This window comes from Gopherus flavomarginatus, unplaced genomic scaffold (assembly GCF_025201925.1).
Source record: "Gopherus flavomarginatus isolate rGopFla2 unplaced genomic scaffold, rGopFla2.mat.asm mat_scaffold_45_arrow_ctg1, whole genome shotgun sequence".
NCBI classification, from domain to species: domain Eukaryota; kingdom Metazoa; phylum Chordata; order Testudines; family Testudinidae; genus Gopherus; species Gopherus flavomarginatus.
The window spans coordinates 946,929-965,828 of NW_026115091.1; the positions used below are offsets into that span (position 1 = coordinate 946,929).

The 18,900-nt window shown below is 49.6% G+C and overlaps 1 protein-coding gene across 1 annotated transcript; it reads right to left on the reverse strand.

The window, feature by feature from the left end:
• Positions 1-1,293: 1,293 nt before the first annotated feature.
• On the reverse strand, positions 1,294-18,343 carry LOC127042494 (zinc finger protein 558-like). Its single transcript, XM_050935901.1, has 4 exons — positions 18,244-18,343; positions 17,436-17,562; positions 15,538-15,614; positions 1,294-1,299 (listed from the first exon to the last, which is right to left on the reverse strand). The coding sequence occupies exons 1-4, from the start codon at positions 18,313-18,315 to the stop codon at positions 1,294-1,296; spliced, it is 282 nt and encodes a 93-aa protein (XP_050791858.1). The 5' UTR covers positions 18,316-18,343.
• Positions 18,344-18,900: the final 557 nt, after the last annotated feature.

The following is an 18,900-nucleotide window of genomic DNA, read 5'->3' on the forward strand; positions in this document are numbered from 1 at the left end:
ATCTAAGTGTCTCCTCCTTGTGTGTGATGACACAATTTAACACACTGTGACAAACAGGAGATGCTTTTGTTTTGCAATAAAATCTTTTTGCAAAGAACTTCCATCTCACTTGTTATGATTTTGAGAAACAAACTGGTTTAGTCTGAATGGGATTTTTGGACAGAAACGGTTGGAATGAAATTTTCCAACCATCTCAGTTCCTGAGCTCTATCCCTGCCTCTGGGGGGATTTGTTGTCTGTTAGAACAGGAGTCTGACTGGCGGCTTCTCTTTCTGGCTCTGCCACCACCTTGCTGTGTAGGCCCTTGGGTAGGTCACCTCCCTTCTCTGTACCTCAGGCTCCTCCCATTTGTCCAATGGGAACAGGGACAGTTCTCGAATTCTGGGCAGTTGTGAGCCTGAGTGAGAAAAGGGGTGTTGAAGCCCTCTGTGAAGAAGAAAGGGGAGTTTCACGGTGTTTTTGCACCAAGGAATTCTAAACCAAAACTGAACTAACTCCCTCGAGTCCTTCTGGGGGTTCAGGAAGCTTAGTTCCCAGTTTGGGATTCTCTGAATTCCAACTACCCAGCTCCAAACCAAAACTGAACTAACTCCCTCCAGCCGACCCCTTCCTGTGTCCAGCTTCCCGGGCAAAGGTGCTCACTCTCTCAGCCCTGCCTAGCTCGAGTTACAGGCTTAGGTCCTGTCCCTCACCTCTCCCATCCCCCACACAGACAGTCCCCACTCCATCACAGTAATGCCCAGAGCATTTCGCGCATGGAACAACAGTGACACCATGTGGCCACGCAGGGTAATGCCCAGAGCATTTCCTGCATGGAGCAACAGTGACACTGTGTGGCCACTCAGGGTAATGCACAGAGCATCACAACTACGTAGAGGCTGTAGAGATCCCTGGGGGCTTAGGGGTCATGGGAGGTACAGATAGCTACGTCCAAGCTGGAGGAATTCTGGGGGGCTTAAGGGGGTTCGTAGGGTCACAGATACCTACGTCCAGGATGGTCGGGACTCTGGGGGAGTTAGGGGGGTTGTGGGGGGAATAGGTACTTGCGTCCAGGGTGTAGAGGTCCTGGTGGGGATTAAGGGCTTCCTGGAGGACACCAATATCTACGTCCGGGCTGGAGAGGTCCCTGGACGGCTTAGAGGTTGTGGTGAGCACAGTGATCCCTGGGGGTTTAGGAACTTGGTGAGGGGCACAGATACCTATGTTTGTCCTGGAGGGGTCCCTGGGGGGGCTTAGTGGTATTGTAGGGGACACAGATACCTACGTCCAGGCTATAGTCATTCTGGGGGGGGGTTACGGCTTTGGGGGGGCACAGATACCTACATCCAGGCTGGAGGGGTCCCGGGGGGCTTAGGGGGGTTGTGGGGGGCACAGCTATGTACGTCCAGGCTGGAGAGGTTCCAAGGAGTATAAGGAATTTTTGTGGACAGCAGAGATACCTATCTCCAGGATCTAGGGGTCCCTGGGGGGCTTAGGGTTTTTTTGGGAGGCACAGATAACTATGTCCAGGTTGGAGTGGTTCCTGGGGGTTTAGGGGGTTCCTGGGGGGCACAGATACCTAGGTCCATGCTGTAGGGTTCCCCGGGTGGATTAGGGGTTTTCTGAGGGGTACAGATACATACGTCTAGGCTGTAGGGGTCCCTGGGAGGCTTAGGGGGTTTGTGGGGGACAGCGATACCTAAGTCCAGGCAATAGGGCTTCCAGGGGGAATTAGTGTGTTGGGGGGGCACAGATACCTAGATCCAGGCTGGAGGGTTCCCGATGGGGGGGGGCTTAGGCAGTTTGTGTTCGGCAAAGATACCTACCTCCAGGCTGGAGGGGTGTCTCGGTACTTAGGGATTGTGGGGGGGCACAGATACCTCCGTCCAGGCTGGAGGGTCCCTGGGGAGCTTAGCGGGTTCGTAGGGGGCACAGATACCTAAATCCAGGCTGGAGGGATCCAGGGGGGGCTTATGGGGTTCAGAGGGCACAAATACTTATCTCTAGGCTGCAGTGGTCCCTGGTGGGCTTAGGGGGTTTTGGGGGGCCCCAGATACCTAAGTCCATGCTGTAGGCGTCCCTACAGGTGCTTATGGGTTCATGGGGTGCACAGATACTTATGTCCAGGCTGGAGGGGGCAGGGGGGGTTGGGGTTTCATGGGGGGCACAGATAGGAACCTCCAGGCTGTAGGAGTCCCAGGGGGGCTGTGGGGGTACAGATACCTACATCTAGGCTGGAGGGGTCCTGGGGGGTATAGAGGGTTTGTGGGGGGCACAGATACCTAGGTACAGGCTGTCGGTGTCCCGAGGAGATGAGGTGGTTCACTGGGGGCTCAGATACATCCAGGCTGGATGTGTCCCGAGGAGCTTAGGGGGTTCGTGCGGTGCTCAGACACCTGTGTCCAGGCTGTAGGGATCCCTGGGGGCTTAGGGGGTTCGTGGAGGTCACAGGTAGTTACGTCCAGGCTGAAGGGGTAATGGGAGTGCTTAAGGGATCGGGGCTGACACAGATACCTACGTCCAGGGTCTAGGGGTCCCGAGGGGATTGGGGGTTGAGGGGGGAACAGATACCTACGTCATAGCTGGAGGTGTCTTGGGTGGTTTAGGAGGTTCGTTGGAGTCACAGATACCTAAGTCCAGGCTGTAGGGGTTCCTGGGGCATTCGGGGATTTCTGGGGGTCACAGATACTTACGTGCAGACTAGAGGGGTCCCAGAGGTCTTAGGAGAATTATGGGGGTCACAGATACCTACATGCAGACTGGAGGGGTCCTGGAGCGCTTAGGAGATTTATGGGGGGCACAGATACCAACATACTGGCTGTAAAGGTCCCTGGGGGGCTTTGTGGGTTCGGGGGGTACAGATACCAATGTCCTGGCTGTAGATGTTCCTGGGGTACATAGAGGGGCTGTGGTCGCACATAACCCTACATCCAGGCTGTCGGGATCCCGGGGGCCCCTGGCCAAATTGGGTCCCTTTGGAAAGGTCTCCCTCACGGTGGCCCCAGGGCTGGAGGAGCTCCCACTCCCTGATATGGCGCAGAGGCTGCAGCAGGGGCACAGAGCTTCTCTGGTGTCAGGGCCACAGCGGGGCAGGGGTAAAGGAGTGAGACCAGAGAAGCTCTGTGCCCCTGCTGCAGCCCCCAGGTAATAGAAGGGAGTGGGAGCTCTTCCAGCCCTGAGGCCACCGTGGAGGAACATCTACAGCCAGGACATTGGTATCTGTCATACATTAGAAGCAAGAGGAAGACTAAGGACAGGGTAGGCCCACTGCTCAGTGAGGAGGGGGAAACAGTAACGGGAGACTTGGAAATGGCAGAGATGCTTAATGACTTCTTTGTTTCAGTCTTCACTGAGAAGTCTGAAGGAATGTCTAGTATAGTGAATGCTTACGGGAAGAGGGTAGGTTTAGAAGAGAAAATAAGGAAAGAGCAAGTAAAAAATCACTTAGAAAAGTTAGATGCCTGCAAGTCACCAGGGCCTGATGAAATGCATCCTAGAATACTCAAGGAGTTAATAGAAGAGGTATCTGAGCCTCTAGCTATTATCTTTGGGAAATCATGGGAGACGGGGGAGATTCCAGAAGACTGGAAGGAGGCAAATATAGTGCCCATCTATAAAAAGGGAAATAAAAACAACCCAGGAAACTACAGACCAGTTAGTTTAACTTCTGTGCCAGGGAAGATAATGGAGCAGGTAATCAAAGAAATCATCTCCAAACACTTGGAAGGTGGTAAGGTGATAGGGAATAGCCAGCATGGATTTGTAAAGAACAAATCGTGTCAAACTAATCTGATAGCGTTCTTTGATAGGATAACGAGCCTTGTGGATAAGGGAGAAGCGGTGGATGTGATTTACCTAGACTTTAGTAAGGCATTTGATACGGTCTCGCATGATATTCTTATAGATAAACTAGGAAAGTACAATTTAGATGGGGCTACTATAAGGTGGGTGCATAACTGGCTGGATAACCGTACTCAGAGAGTAGTTGTTAATGGCTCCCAATCCTGCTGGAAAGGTATAACAAGTGGGGTTCCGCAGGGGTCTGTTTTGGGACCGGTTCTGTTCAATATCTTCATCAACGATTTAGATGTTGGCATAAAAAGTACGCTTATTAAGTTTGCGGATGATACCAAACTGGGAGGGATTGCAACTGCTTTGGAGGACAGGGTCAAAATTCAAAATGATCTGGACAAATTGGAGAAATGGTCTGAGGTAAACAGGATGAAGTTCAATAAAGATAAATGCAAAGTGCTCCACTTAGGAAGGAACAATCAGTTTCACACATACAGAATTGGAAGAGACTGTCTAGGAAGGAGTATGGCAGAAAGAGATCTAGGGCTCGTAGTAGACCACAAGCTTAATATGAGTCAACAGTGTGATACTGTTGCAAAAAAAGCAAACGTGATTCTGGGATGCATTAACAGGTGTGTTGTAAACAAGACACGAGAAGTCATTCTTCCGCTTTACTCTGCGCTGGTTAGGCCTCAACTGGAGTATTGTGTCCAGTTCTGGGCACCACATTTCAAGAAAGATGTGGAGAAATTGGAGAGGGTCCAGAGAAGAGCAACAAGAATGATTAAAGGTCTTGAGAACATGACCTATGAAGGAAGGCTGAAGGAATTGGGTTTGTTTAGTTTGGAAAAGAGAAGACTGAGAGGGGACATGATAGCAGTTTTCAGGTATCTAAAAAGGTGTCATCAGGAGGAGGGAGAAAACTTGTTCACCTTAGCCTCCAATGATAGAACAAGAAGCAATGGTCTTAAACTGCAGCAAGGGAGATTTAGGTTGGACATTAGGAAAAAGTTCCTAACTGTCAGGGTAGTTAAACACTGGAATAGATTGCCTAGGGAAGTTGTGGAATCTCCATCTCTGGAGATATTTAAGAGTAGGTTAGATAAATGTCTATTAGGGATGGTCTAGACAGTATTTGGTCCTGCCATGAGGGCAGGGGACTGGACTCGATGACCTCTCGAGGTCCCTTCCAGTCCTAGAGTCTATGAGTCTATGAGTAATCTGTGCCCCCCATAAACCACCTAATCCCCACGGGAACCCCTACAGCCAGGATGTTGGTATCTGTCCCCCTATAAATCTCCTAAGCCCTCTGGAACCCTTCCAGTCTGAACGTAGGTATCTGTGACCCCCAGAAATCCCCGAATACCCCAGGAACCCCTACAGCCTGGACTTAGGTATCTGTGACTCCAACGAACCTCCTAAACCACCCAGGACCCCTTCAGCTAGGACGTAGGCATCTGTTCCCCCCTCAACCCCCAATCCCCTCGGGACCCCTAGACCCTGGACGTAGGTATCTGTGTCCGCCCCGATTCCCTAAGCACCCCCATTACCCCTTTAGCCTGGACGTAGGTATCTGTACTCCCACAAACCCCCTAAACGTCCCAGCGACCCCTTCAGCCTGGAAGTCCCTATCTGTGACACCCACGAACCTCTAACCTCCCAGGGATCCCTACAGCCTGGACATAGGTGTCTGAGCACCCCACAAACCTCCTAAGCTCCTCGGGACACATCCAGCCTGGATGTATCTGAGCCCCCAGTGAACCGCCTCATCTCCTCGGGACACCGACAGCCTGTACCTAGGTATCTGTGCCCCCCACAAACCCCCTATAACCCCCAGGACCCATCCAGACTAGATGTAGGTATCAGTACCCCCACAGCCTCCCTGGGACTCCTACAGCCTGGAGGTTTGTATCTGTGCCCCTCATGAAACCCCAACCCCCCCTGTCCCCTCCAGACTGGACATAAGTATCTGTGCACCCCACGAACCCATAAGCACCTGTAGGGACGCCAACAGCATGGACTTAGGTATCTGGGCCCCCCCAAAACCCCCTAAGCCCACCAGGGACCCCTATAGCCTAGAGATAAGCATCTGTGCTCCCTGAACCCCATAAGCCCCCCCTGGACCCATCCAGCCTGGACTTAGGTATCTGTGCCCCACATGAACCCGCTAAGCCCCCCAGGGACCCTCCAGCCAGGATGGAAGTATCTGTTCCCCCACAACCCCTAAGTGCCGAGAAACCCCTCCAGACTGGAGGTAGTTATCTGTGCCCACCAGAAACCGCTGTAGCCCCCCCAGGGACCACTCCAGCCTGGATGCAGATATCTGTGCCCAACACAAACGGTGTAAGCCCCCCCCCCGGGAACCCTCCAGCCTGAACCTAGGTATCTGTGCCTCCCCAACACACTAATTCCCCCTGGAAGACCTATTGCCTGGAAGTAGGTATCTCTGCCCCCCACAAACCCCCTAAGCCTCCCAGGGACCCCTACAGCCTAGACGTAGGTATCTCTGCCACCCAGAAAACCCCTAATCCACCCAGGGAACCCTACAGCATGGACCTAGGTATCTGTGCCCCCCAGGAACTCCCTAACCCCCCAGGAACCACTCCAACCTGGACATAGATATCTGTGCCTCCCAAAAAACCCTAAGCCCCCCGGGACCCCTAGAGTATGGAGATAGGTATCTCTGCCATCCGCAAAAACCCCTAATCCTCTCCGGAACCTCTCCTGCCTGGATGTACATATCTGTGCCCCTCCCCACAAACCACCTAAGCCCCCCGGGACCCCTCCAGCCTGGATGTAGGTATCTGTGCCCCCCCAAAGCCCTAAGCCCCCCCAGAATGCCTATAGCCTGGACGTAGGTATCTGTGTCTCCTACAGTACCACTAAGCCCCCCCCAGGGACCCCTCCAGGACATACATAGGTATCTGTGCCCCTCACCAAGTCCCTATACCCCCAGGGATCACTGTGCTCACCACAACCCCCTAAGCGTCCAGGGACCCCTTCAGCCTGGACGTAGATATTGCTGTCCTCCAGGAAGCCTTTAATCCCCACCAGGACCTCTACAGCCAGCCCATCCCCAGCCAGCCCCTGCTGCACCCCCTGCCCGCACCAGCCCCGCACCTCCTGCCCTGCTTGCACCAGTTCCTGCCTGCAGCCTGCCCATCTCCAGCCAGCCCCACACCCCCTGCCTTGCCTTCAGCCCTGCACCAACCCGTCTCCAGCCCACCCCTGCCACACTCCGCTGCCTGAAGCCAGCCAGTCCCACACTCCTTTGTCTCCAGCCCTGCCAACCCATGCAGCACCCTCCCTGTGGCCCTGCCTGAAGCCAGCCAGCCCACCCCACACCTCTTGTCTCCAGCCTGCCCCACACCCCTTGCCCAGCCTGCAGCCAGACCCTACCTCTCGCATCCTCCCCCTCCCCCACCTCCAGCCAGCCCCATGTTCACTGGTGCCCTGCAGTTCCGAGGGAAGTAACCCTGCACACCTGCTTCAATGAGATGAGCAGGGAGCAGCTGGGACCCACACATGTGCACCCTAGCACACCCTAAGGGAGTGGCAGAGCTCATTTCTAGTTCAGACCCATCTTTTTAAAAAAGAACTTTTAGGTAGGGTTGACATACATCTGTACTTTCCCGGACATGTCAGGCTTTTTGGTTCTTAAATCGCCATCTGGGAGGAAAATACGGACGTATGGTAACCCTACTGGTACAAAAAATACATACTGTGGCAGAACTTTTTATAGGGAACCGGTTGTTAAGAACTGAAAGGCTTTTTTTTCCCCAGTCATCCCTGCGGGGCCCCGCACTTCCTAAAGCCGGCCTGCCAGCCACGGCCGGGATTCAAAGGGCTCTGGGCTGCTCGCAGAGATTCCCGGCCGCAGCTGAGGTTTAAAGGTCTCAGGTCTCCCCACCGCCACGGGCAGCCCAGAGCCCTTTGAATCCCGGCAGCAGCTGAGATTTAAAGGGCTCAGGGATCCCTGTGGCTGCAGGCAGCACAGAGCCCTTTGAATCCTGGCGGCAGCTCCAGGGGATGGAGTGAGGCTGGGATTTCAAGGGCTCAGGCTCCCCTCAGCAGCAGGAGCTCTGGGACCTTTAAATCCCTGCCCCAGCCCTGAAAAGCTCCGGGTTCCCCCAGTCGTCAGAGCCCCAGGCCCTTTAATTTGACCCTGAGGGCTCCCAGCCACCTCTTTGGCTGGGAGTCCCTGGTTGATTTAACATCAAGTAACACCTCCCCACCACCAACCTTCCTTTTTGACCCACAGCTGTTTTGGTGGGGCGGCGCTGGGGAAGGAGGGTTTGTTTCTGCAGGGCTGGGCGGGGTGTTTCCGCCAGGCTGGGAGGTCCTGAGTGGGGGGTGTTTCCGCAGGGCCGGGGGGTTTCGGTCCTCAGCTGTTTTCTTTGGAGTATTGTGGCCCTCGCTGTTTTACTCAAAGTACTGTACAGGAACTTTTCAGGGGGATTAAGGCAAAATGCCACATTTATTAGTAATACAGGTATCAATTAATACTCTATGATATGCACATGAGATATATATCACAGTCATGCATTCACGCACACACACAGACATAAACACACTCCGTCTTGCTGTTGTTACCAACTAGTTGCTCCCCTTAACTGCACTGGCCAGGTGAGTTAGATGGGGGAGGGGTGGAGCCGGACTTCTACCGATCCAAATCGATGGTCCGATGGTGACAAGACGAGATCCGGGGTCCTTCTGCAAGACACCTCGCATTTATAGCAGCTTCCCTCTTATGCAAATCTAGACCAGATTCAAAATCTGGGTCTGGGTCCGTTGGTCTTTGTGCTGCTTTTCTCTGGGTGTTGTCCCAATGCTGCTCAAAGAGGGTGTTTTCTAAAGAAGGTGCTTGCTTCTAATCCCTGAGGCCATCAATATGTCTGCTCTTCTTTATTGGGCCCACTTGACAAGTTGTATTGTCCTTTGCTCTGGCTCCCATTCCCTCTTCAACTGTTGTAGCTGTCTGGAGGTGGGTGTCTTCCAAGCCTCACTCATTCACACCTCATTCAGTCAATAGAGCAATTGATTACAGAGTGCGGGGGAAGATCTTAATCTACTTCTAGCAAAAAGGCACATGTTTTCTTTTACTTTAACTATACTATCCTTAGGGGCTATAACATTTGATACAAAGTTTTCTACCAATTCTCTATATAGGGATCTAATACAAAGTTGTATGAAAATAGAGAGGCACAATGCCAAGTCATATGAATTACAAAATAACATCATGCCGGATGCAATGTCATAAAGATAAAGATACTTAATACAAAATAACACAATGCAACGTTATAAAGATTTATAGAGATAGTTAATACAGAGATTTCTCTACATCACCACTTTACGAGTTGTGCAGGCCTGCTGACGGCATTCGCAGGGCTTCTTGCTCGTGTGGATTCTCTGATGCTGAATAAGGTGAGAGCTGCGATTGAAGGTTTTCCCGCACTCACTGCATTCATAGGACCCCTCCTGTGTGTGGATTCTCTGATGCCGAATAAGGTGTGAGCTGCGACTGAAAGTTTTCCCGCACTCACTGCATTCAGGAGGGAGAGGATAGCTCAGTGGTTTGAGCATTGGCCTACTAAACCCAGGGTTGTAAGTTCATCCTTGAGGGAACCATTTGGGAATTGGTCCTGCTTTGAGCCAGGGGTTGGACTAGATGATCTCTTGAGGTCCTTTCCAACCCTTATAAGCTAGGATTCTATGATAGGATCTCTTCCCTGTGTGGATTCTCTGATGCCCAATAAGGTGCGAGCTGCGACTGAAAGTTTTCCCGCACTCATTGCATTCACAGGGACTCTCCCCTATGTGGATTCTCTGATGTTGAGAAAGGCCTGATCTGTAAGTGAAGTTTTTCCCACACTCAGCACATGTATTTTTTTTTGCTTTTCCCTGCAGATTTCCTGCTGTATTCTGGTTTCCTTAAGGCCCTTCTGAGTTCCCTGACAGGAAATAAATTTATCCATTTTCTCCCCTGGCTGGTTTCCCTGCTCTTTTTCTGGTCTGTGCTGAACCTCACACGTCATTGCATCACCTGCTGTGATAGAGACAGAAACCTCAAACAGGGATGGAAAGGGGAAGGCCAAACCAAAACAAGTGCTGGAGAGAGGACAAATAAAAATCAGGAACTCAGCTCCCCCCAACAGGAGAGAGGAGGGGATCAATTCAGCCTTCACATCCCATCCAACTTCACAGGGGGAAGGGAGAAAGCTACTGCCCGGTGTCTGCTAGCATCTATAGGAAGCCTTGAGCTATATTTACCCTGTGGATGCGACCCCTGCTATGGACAATAATGAACTGAGAGACTTCCCAAGAGCTTTGTAGGGCATCCTAGATGTTTCCTTCAGGCACTTACAGATTCTGAGTTGGTTTAATGTTTCCTCATCTGTGCGGGGAGATCTCAGGATCTCTCTTTCCTCTGAACCCTGGAGCTCTGGGACCCATGGCTCTTCCCCTTGTTCCAGCTGGGAGATCATATCACGTTGGAAAACCAGAAACTCCGCTCAGATGAAAGAAAACAAAGGAGTTCAGTTGATTTCATACAACTTGATCATCAAAAACATTCTGTTAATTTATCTTCAGTGCTTAGTGTGACCTAGTGTGCCTGGGGCAGTCCTCACTGAAAATGCCAAGGTCAGAGCAGGCTGAAAAAAGGGAGAGCAGATGCTCCCCATACTGGTGGTTAACACTGAAGTTAAACTCACTGACCAGTCACAAACTGTGCTTCTGATCCCACACACTGGTTAACGAGACTCTGAAAAAAGAAATCACACGGCCCCCTTTATTGCATGACAGTTCTCTGACTCCTAATCAGCAACTAGGTCCCGTACAGTGAGAGGTTATTTAAAAACTCTGCTCACTGTGATACAGCATGGCCAGAGGGCAACAGGAGAGTGATCCTAATTGGATCCAGGAAGTGGGTGGGTAGAAGGTTAGCCACATTACCCAGGTTTGGATCTCATCCAAAATACCATGCTGCCAGCCAATCCTTTAGCAATTAAACTAAATGTTTAGAAGAAAGAACAAATGAAAGAATGAAGTTAAATTCCATCCTTCCAGACAATTCTTTAGCATCTAAACTAAAGGTTTAAAAGAAAGAAAGACAGAAAGAATTTAAATGGAAAAGCAGTCAGATACATTCCAAAATGGATATATCAGGTTCTTAGCAGTATTGGTGAGTTGCTGGCTTGAAAGTCTGTCTGGAACGCATCCACCGCTTGGATGGGTCATTCAGTCCTTTGTTCCAGGGTTCAGTTTGTAGAGAAGTTGCTCCAGAGGTAGGAAGGGGGATTGAAGACAAGATGGAGATGATGCAGCTGCGCTTTATATTCCTTTTGCCATGTGGCTTGTACTTCCTGTGTCCCAAACACAAGCTTCACAGCACATGGCATGGAAAAGCTTTGGAGGTTTCATTACACAGGCAAACCCCGGCATGTCTTGCTGACTCAATAGGTGTATCCCCTTGGTCCATAGGTTCATTGTACAGCTGATGACCCTCAATGGGCCATCAAACATGCTAGGCAATGTTGATGCCAATATGTCTGGGGGTGTCACCCAGAAAAACTGCACAAGTCTGGAAATACAGATATACCTTACATATCTGTAACTCACAATACAAAGGTGATAGAAACATAGAAACAAAATTATCATACTTGGCAAATCATAACATTTTCACTGACACTTTACATGGCATACCTAGCATGATTCATTGCAATTTTATCAGATTATATTATTTTATTATTAATACCAAAGTGTCTCACAATTTCATGCAGTCTCACACTTGCTAAACTAGTGAATTCCCACGACCAGTTCCCCAGGTCCTTGAAGATGCCAAACATTGTGCTTATGAGGGATTGAAATACCCACATATTTGCTGGAAACACACACACAGACACTGTGTCAATCTGTACCCCTGTGTTCACTCTTCTAGAAAATTATGATCAATTTTGTACCCAGTATGGCTTGTGAGGTATCATTAGAAAACACATAACCTACTGAATATTATCCTCCTGTTAAAATGTGTAGTAACACTGTATGTAAAATTGTGAGATTTTACAGTATGATATTACTGAAAAAGTTACAGTTCTGGGGAACACCCACAGACCAGTTCCTCAGAGACAGCAAGGCAAACAGCTGGTCAAACAGCCATTCTCCTGCAGGGGGAAGGTGTGAAGACATTAAGGGCTGGTCTACACTACGGGGGGAAATCGATCTTAGATACGCAAATTCAGCTACGTGAATAACGTAACTGAAGGCGAATATCTAAGATCGGATTACTCACCCATCCTCACCGCGCGGGATCGATGTCCGCGGCTCCCCCTGTCAAATCAGCAACTCCGTTGGGGTTGGGGTTGTTCCGGAATCGATATAAGCACGCTCGGGGATCGATATATGGCGTCTAGATGAGACGCCATATATCGATCCCCGAGCAATCGATTTTAACCCGCCGATACGGTGGGTAGTCTAGATGTAGCTTTACATTCCATCACAGGGACCTATTGAGGCTGTTGTGGAAAACGACCACAGGATTAATATTTGAATCAGCTCAGCCTGAGGCTCTTTTCTTGGTTACAAGCACGCAGGGGGCGACAGCTATTGGAATACTGTTCCTGAGCTAAAAATCACACAAGCCTTTTACAGTTTAAAACCACAAACAATGACACATACGTTGCACGTTAATTTCCTTATTTGGAATATATTGCAAAATATGATGCAGGTCAAAAGCAAGCTGAACAATCAGTTTTCCATATTTGGCCTTTCCTGTTATTTTTATTACACCTGGTGATATGGGAGCAAGACTCTCCATGTCTCAAGAAATGTCACTACCAACCTAGGCCATTTTCACATGCTGGGGTGCAATCCAGATCGGCGAGGAGTTGTGTCATCTGTAATCCTGGGTGAGATTCAGTGTTCTGCTGCTGGAGCTCCCCTGTCTGGATACTCCCAGCCAGCGTTCAAGGACGCACTGAGTGTCTGTATGATAAGTAACCCTGGACTGGCAGCTCTGACTCCAGCCGCCTGCTTGTTACACCCCAAGCACATTCTGGTTTGGGTAGAGAAGGCTCAGGGTTTGAGAGAAGGCTGGGGGTAGGAAGCTTCTGTTCATTATGCTGGACCTAACCCCAGTTTTACTTGAGTAAAGAGGAGATATTTGACATTGTGTGATGCTGCTCCTGTGCTCTGTTCCCAAAGTGTTCTGCAGCAGAGGAGGGTCTCTAGTAGTATGTATGTTACTGGCCTATTGGGGTGATGCTGAAACAGGACAGGGTACAGATGGCATTGTGGGGGTGGCATGAACCTTCACTCTTCATTTCCCCTTCCAAGAACAGAAGGGACAGGAATCCTTACCCAGCAAGACCATCGTCTCATAGTTCCCCTGCATGACATCTCTGTAGAGGGCTCTCTGAGTGGGGTCCAGCAGAGTCCCCTCTTCCCTGGAGAAATACACAGCCACCTCCTCGAAGGTCACCGGCCCCTGAAAGAGCAGGAGTCCAATACTCAGTACCTGCTGACCCACTCACAACCCCACTATTCACGGAACAGCAGCACCAGGGAAATGGAAGCTCCGGGAGGCACATGTTAACAGAGTCCCACCCCACCTTGCTTACAGCAGCCAGGAGGCATCAGAGGGTAGAAAGAGAGAACCTTTGTGTCTCCCATCTGACAGACAGAAGCAGGGTCTTCACATTTATCACATAGCTACTAGCCAGAGCTTAATATAGGAGATGGGGCTGTCTCTGGACCCTGATAGTGGCTCCCTGGTAGGAATCCAAGCACTCTCCAAATAAAATATATGGAAGAAAGGGGAAGTCAATCATAAAGAATAGAAGTTAGAAGGTCAGAATTGTAGTGCCCATTAACAAAGGTTTAGAGAAAATAGAGCCTATCAAACTAACGGGATATCCTTATTGGATGAGATCAAAAGTTTGGTTGCAGCTAATAGTATTGGTGTAATATACCTAAACTTCCGTAAGGGACATGACTTGATTAGCACAATATTTTTACTAAAAAAACCTAGAATGATACAAAATAAACACGGCATACATTAAATAGATTAAAAACTCTGATAGTAAATGGGGAACCATGATCGAGTGGATTTCTTTCTAGCAGGTTCCTGCAGGGATTGGTTCTTGGCCCTGTGCTATTTAACATTCTTATCCATGACTTAGAAGAGAGTACAAAATCATCACTGATAAAGTTTACAGTTGCCACAAAGATTGGGGTTGGTGGTAATTAATGAAATGTCAGTAGATTCAGGCTCCATCGCTGAGAGTCTGGGAAGTTGTCCCAGCCCTGGCTGGAGGGTTATTTCCTGTTCCACAAAGAGGGGAAGTTCCATTCCCAACTCCTGTGCCTTGAAATTAGGACCTATCTGACACTACACTCCCATATTCATCATAGTGGTATGATTATAATATGATTAGGACATAATTATGATCTATTTTGTAGAAGATGCATCATGTGTGGTGTCACTGGAAAAGTTCTGATTTGCTGAATATGATTATCCTATTTGTGTGCACATATCATGTTCGTATCTGAAGTTATGGATATTGACTCTGTATCTGTATTTCAAATGTGCTTACTCTGGGTAACACCCACAATGAGCCTTTCAGGTACAACAATGAAGAAGCCAGACAGTGCTGATGGCTCAACCAAGACAATGGACTGTGGAAGAGCTTAGCCTTCCTGTGAATGTTTCAGCCAGCCTATGAGTCATGGCTACTATGACTCAGCAGGGCCTGTGACCAGACCACATGACACTAAACTCCATTTTAGTAGCTGTATTTTTCCACAAACTGGACTAGGAACTGAGTTTGGAACAAAAGGTTCCCACCATATGGAAAAGCTACATAAGGTGGGGTGTGACATCATCTCTTGGCCTCATTCTCCACACAAGAGAACTTCTGGAAACACCTGAGAAACAAAAACGGATGTGGGGGAAGTGCTGCTCCCAGGATCAAGAGAGATTTCTAGCTTGTGTATGGAAACTTGGGGGACTGCTTGTACCATCAGTCAGGGTGAGAAATTGCTAATTCAAATTCTATCCATCTAGTATGTTAGGCTTAGTCTGAGTTTTGGTTATTTGCTAAATAATCTGCTTTGATCTGTTTGTTATCACTTATAATCACTTAATCTATCTTTCTACAGTTAATAAACTTGTTTGATGCTTTATCTTAACCAGCGTATTTTGAGTGAAGTGTCTGGGGAAAATCTCAGCTTGTTGTGCACATCTGTCCCATATCGAGGGGAAGGGGAACTACATTAATGAGCTTGTATTATAGAGATCTCTGTGCACTATAAGATGGTATCATTCTGGATTTATACTACAGCAAGTGTGCAAGGTTGGGGAGTGGGAAATTGGCTCTTGTCTTCTATCTGTCCTTGAGTGGCTTAGGTAACGCACTCAGGTAGCTTAGTTGGCTGCATGGCGCCACCTGCTGTTGTGTTGGGTGATAACAGGCCCTGGAGAGGCTGGCGAAATCTCCAGCAAAGCAGTGTGAGAAGGGCCAGCCCAGCGTGAGGGTTAGAGGACACAGCAGTTCCCAGAAGCTCCACAAACTGCCTCCTGGGGGTGACAACCCATCACGCCCTACAGTACACAAGTCTCAGCAGGTTTGTCACATGCTGTCCCCTCCCTTTCTCCACCCGAGATATTTCCTGCTTCCCACCACCTCTAGCAATTCCCACCCTCTTATGCATTTACTGCTCCTCAACCTCCAAGCAGAGCCCGCCACCCTGATAATCTCTTACCTGAGCCAGCTCCATTGCAGCCATTTCCTTGCCCCTGGGAGGACGAGATGATCTGCAGCGAAACATGGATGTTATTCTCTGGCCTGCCGGGGTGAAAAGGGCAAGGTGTGAGAATTCAGACTAGGCTTTTGTCCATTCCACAAGCCGATTCCCCCCAGCTTTTCCCCTGCTAATGCACATTCTAGGTTCTAGCACACTGTGAAGCACAGAGTGACCTTATTCCAGTACAGGCCTAGCCCCCTCCCACCAGAGTGTAACCCTCTGACACATGGGGAAACCCTCCCAGTAACAGTCTCTCTCTTACACGTATCAAGTTTGCGGACAACACCAAGCTGGGTGGGGTTGTAAGTGCTTTGGAGGATTGGATTAAAATTCAAAATGATCTGGACAAACGGGAGAAATGATCTGAAGTAAATAGGATCAAATTCAGTAGAGACAAGTGCAAAGTACTCCACGTTGGAAGGAACAATCGGAGGCCAGAGAAGAGCAGAAAGAAAGGAGTCACTTTGGGGGATTCTCCCTGTCATTGTCCCCAAGGCAGCTGTCTCAGGTTTACAAAGGTGTTTCATGTTCCAGCCTTTATACAGTCTCTCCTGGGAGTGCCCCTTTCATGGACTGGGCCTAGTTTTAGTTTTTGGTAGTTAACAAGCTTGGTTTATTGTTCATCTAACCAGTATGTGTGGATTGAAGTGTGTTGGAAACTCTGTTTGGGATAACAAGCTGGTGCATGTCATTTTCCGCTGATGAAATGACAGACTTCATATGAGCTTGGGTCGTTCAGTAGCGTGCTGGACAGTGCAAGATGCACATTTCTGGGGGAAAGTTGGGCACTTGAGAATTTGCTGGTTTTCTCCTGAGGTGTAATTCATGAGTGGCTGTCTAGCAGCACTCAATACTGTGTAGCTGGGAGTGAGTTACATGCTGGAGACTGTGTGTTAATTGGCCAAGAGGGGCTGTTCTCGCGGGAAAACAGTGAAAAAGGCACCCCATGCTGGAGGACTGAGGTACAGCTATTTAACAGTCCAGATTGTACTCTGGGTAACATCACAGACACTCATTATGACAGAGCCTCTTACAACACAGAGAAAGTAAATCCATGTCCCAGAAATCGAAGACTCCAGACAGAGGGCAAGTGTCCCTGGCACTGCTTCTTGCTGACAGAGAGGTTCAGAGACAGTGCGAGAATCCTGGGGAAGCTGGGAACAGGAAGCATGGGCTGGCGGGGTTCGGTGGAGAAAGGGAACAGGAAGGGCAGGGATGTTACTGAATCCAGGATCTCAGCAGTACTAGATGACAGGATAGCACAAAGTGCAGCCCATTGGAAAACACAATCCCAACTATACATACAAAATGATGGGGTCTAAATTAGTTGTTTCCACTCAAGAGAGTGATCTTGGAGTCACTGTGGATAGTTCTCTGAAAACATCCACTCAATGTGCAGCAGCAGTGAAAAAAAGTGAACAATGTAGGAAATAATTAAGAAAGTGATAGATATGACAGAATATCTCATAGATCATATTTGTAAAAACAGCAAATAAATCCATGATACACCCACATCTTGAATACTGCATGCACATGTCACCCCGTCTCAAAAATAGATATATTGGAATTGGAAAAGGTTCAGAAAAGGGCAAGAAAAATGATTAGGGGTATGGGACAGTTATGCCAGACCTAACCCCCAGTTTCACTTGAGCAAACAGGAGATATTTGACACTGTGCAATACGGCTCCTGTGCTCTGTTCCCAAAGTGTTCTGCAGCAGAGGAGGGTCTCTGGTATTATGTGTGTCACTGGCCTATTGGGGTGATGCTGAAACAGGACAGGGTACAGATGGCATTGTGGGGGTGGCGTGAACCTTCACTCTTCATTTCCCCTTCCAAGAACAGAAGGGACAGGAACCCTTACCCAGCGAGGTCACAGTCTCATAGTTCTCCTGCATGACATCCCAGTAGAGGGCTCTCTGAGTGGGGTCCAGCAGAGCCCACTCTTCCCTGGTGAAATACATAGCCATCTCCTTGAAGGTCACTAGCCCCTGAAAGAGTAAGAGTCCAACACTAAGGACTTGCTGCCCCACTATTTGTGGCAGAGAAGAGTGAATCAAATGGAAGCTCTGGGTGGATCATAGTCAGGAGAGTCCCACCTCGACCTGGCTCAGAGTATCCAGCAAATGCCAGGGTGAGGGGATGAAGAGAGAGCCCCTTATCTCTCCCAGCATATCCATCACCCCCCTACTAGCCACTGACTGATACAGGAGATGGAGCCCCTAGCAGGGTCCAGGGAGAGCTCGCTGGTAGGATGCCCAACACCCTCCTCATTGTGAGGAGCGGGATATGAAGGGAGAGGCAGCTCCAATAAGCCTGACCCATGGGTGTCCCCTTTATATCTCACAGCAGCTGATGGTTAGTGAGGTCAGGCTCCAGCACTAGGAGTCTGGTCAGTTTGACTAGCTCCATGTAGGTGGGTTATTTTCTCTCTTCACAAATTAGGGCATTTCCACCTCCAAACCTCCTGGGTCTGTTCCTAGAATCTAGGCCACTTAGTAAATAACTCCCAGCAGGTCTGCCACACCCTGGCCTCCTCCTTTCCCCACGCTGTGAATTTCCTGCCCCGCTCCAACCTCCAAATCAGACTCTGCAAACCTTCCCACCTCTGGTGTATTTGCTCTCCCTTTCCTCCAGCAGGAACACACCAGCAACCCCCCGATAATCTCTACCTGGACTGACTCCACTGCAGCCATTTCTCTTCCCTGTCCCACGCCAGGCTGGGATGAGCTGGAGCAAAACATTCTGCAGCCTGTCTGGGGGAGAAGGGCAGTTGTGGGCGTTTCAGAACCGGTTTTAGTTAATTTCACATCACAATTCCCCCAGGCCCTTTCCCTGCAGACAGACACCCTAGATTCTGTCATGCTGGGAAATGCTCAATCTGTTTATTACAATTTAGACCTGGCCCCTCCTGCCAGGCTAAGTCCACAGACACATTTTTAACCTCCCTTCTCTCTCCCCTCACCCCTTCTCTGAACACAAGGGTAGATAAGAGCAGAACCAAAGGAGTCACTGTGGGGGATTCCCTCAGACACTGACCCCACGGCAGCCACACCCCAACAGGGGGAATATGGAGTCAGGAACTGGCTTTTGCTCTGTCTGATCCTTGTTTTGTTCACTGGAAAGTGGTTCTGCCCCAGGATGCAGCAATACATGTGTCTGGGTGGACTAGAGAGCTGGAAATCTCTCCCCCACATTCATTTCTCCCACTGCCCCTTTCAGCCTCTCCTTCCCCTGTCCTCTCTCCCTGCCCCTCTGGCTGGGACAGTCCCATTCCTGGGGGCTTTGCTCTCCCATGGCTGGATTTCCTCCTGGCAACCGCTAATGGG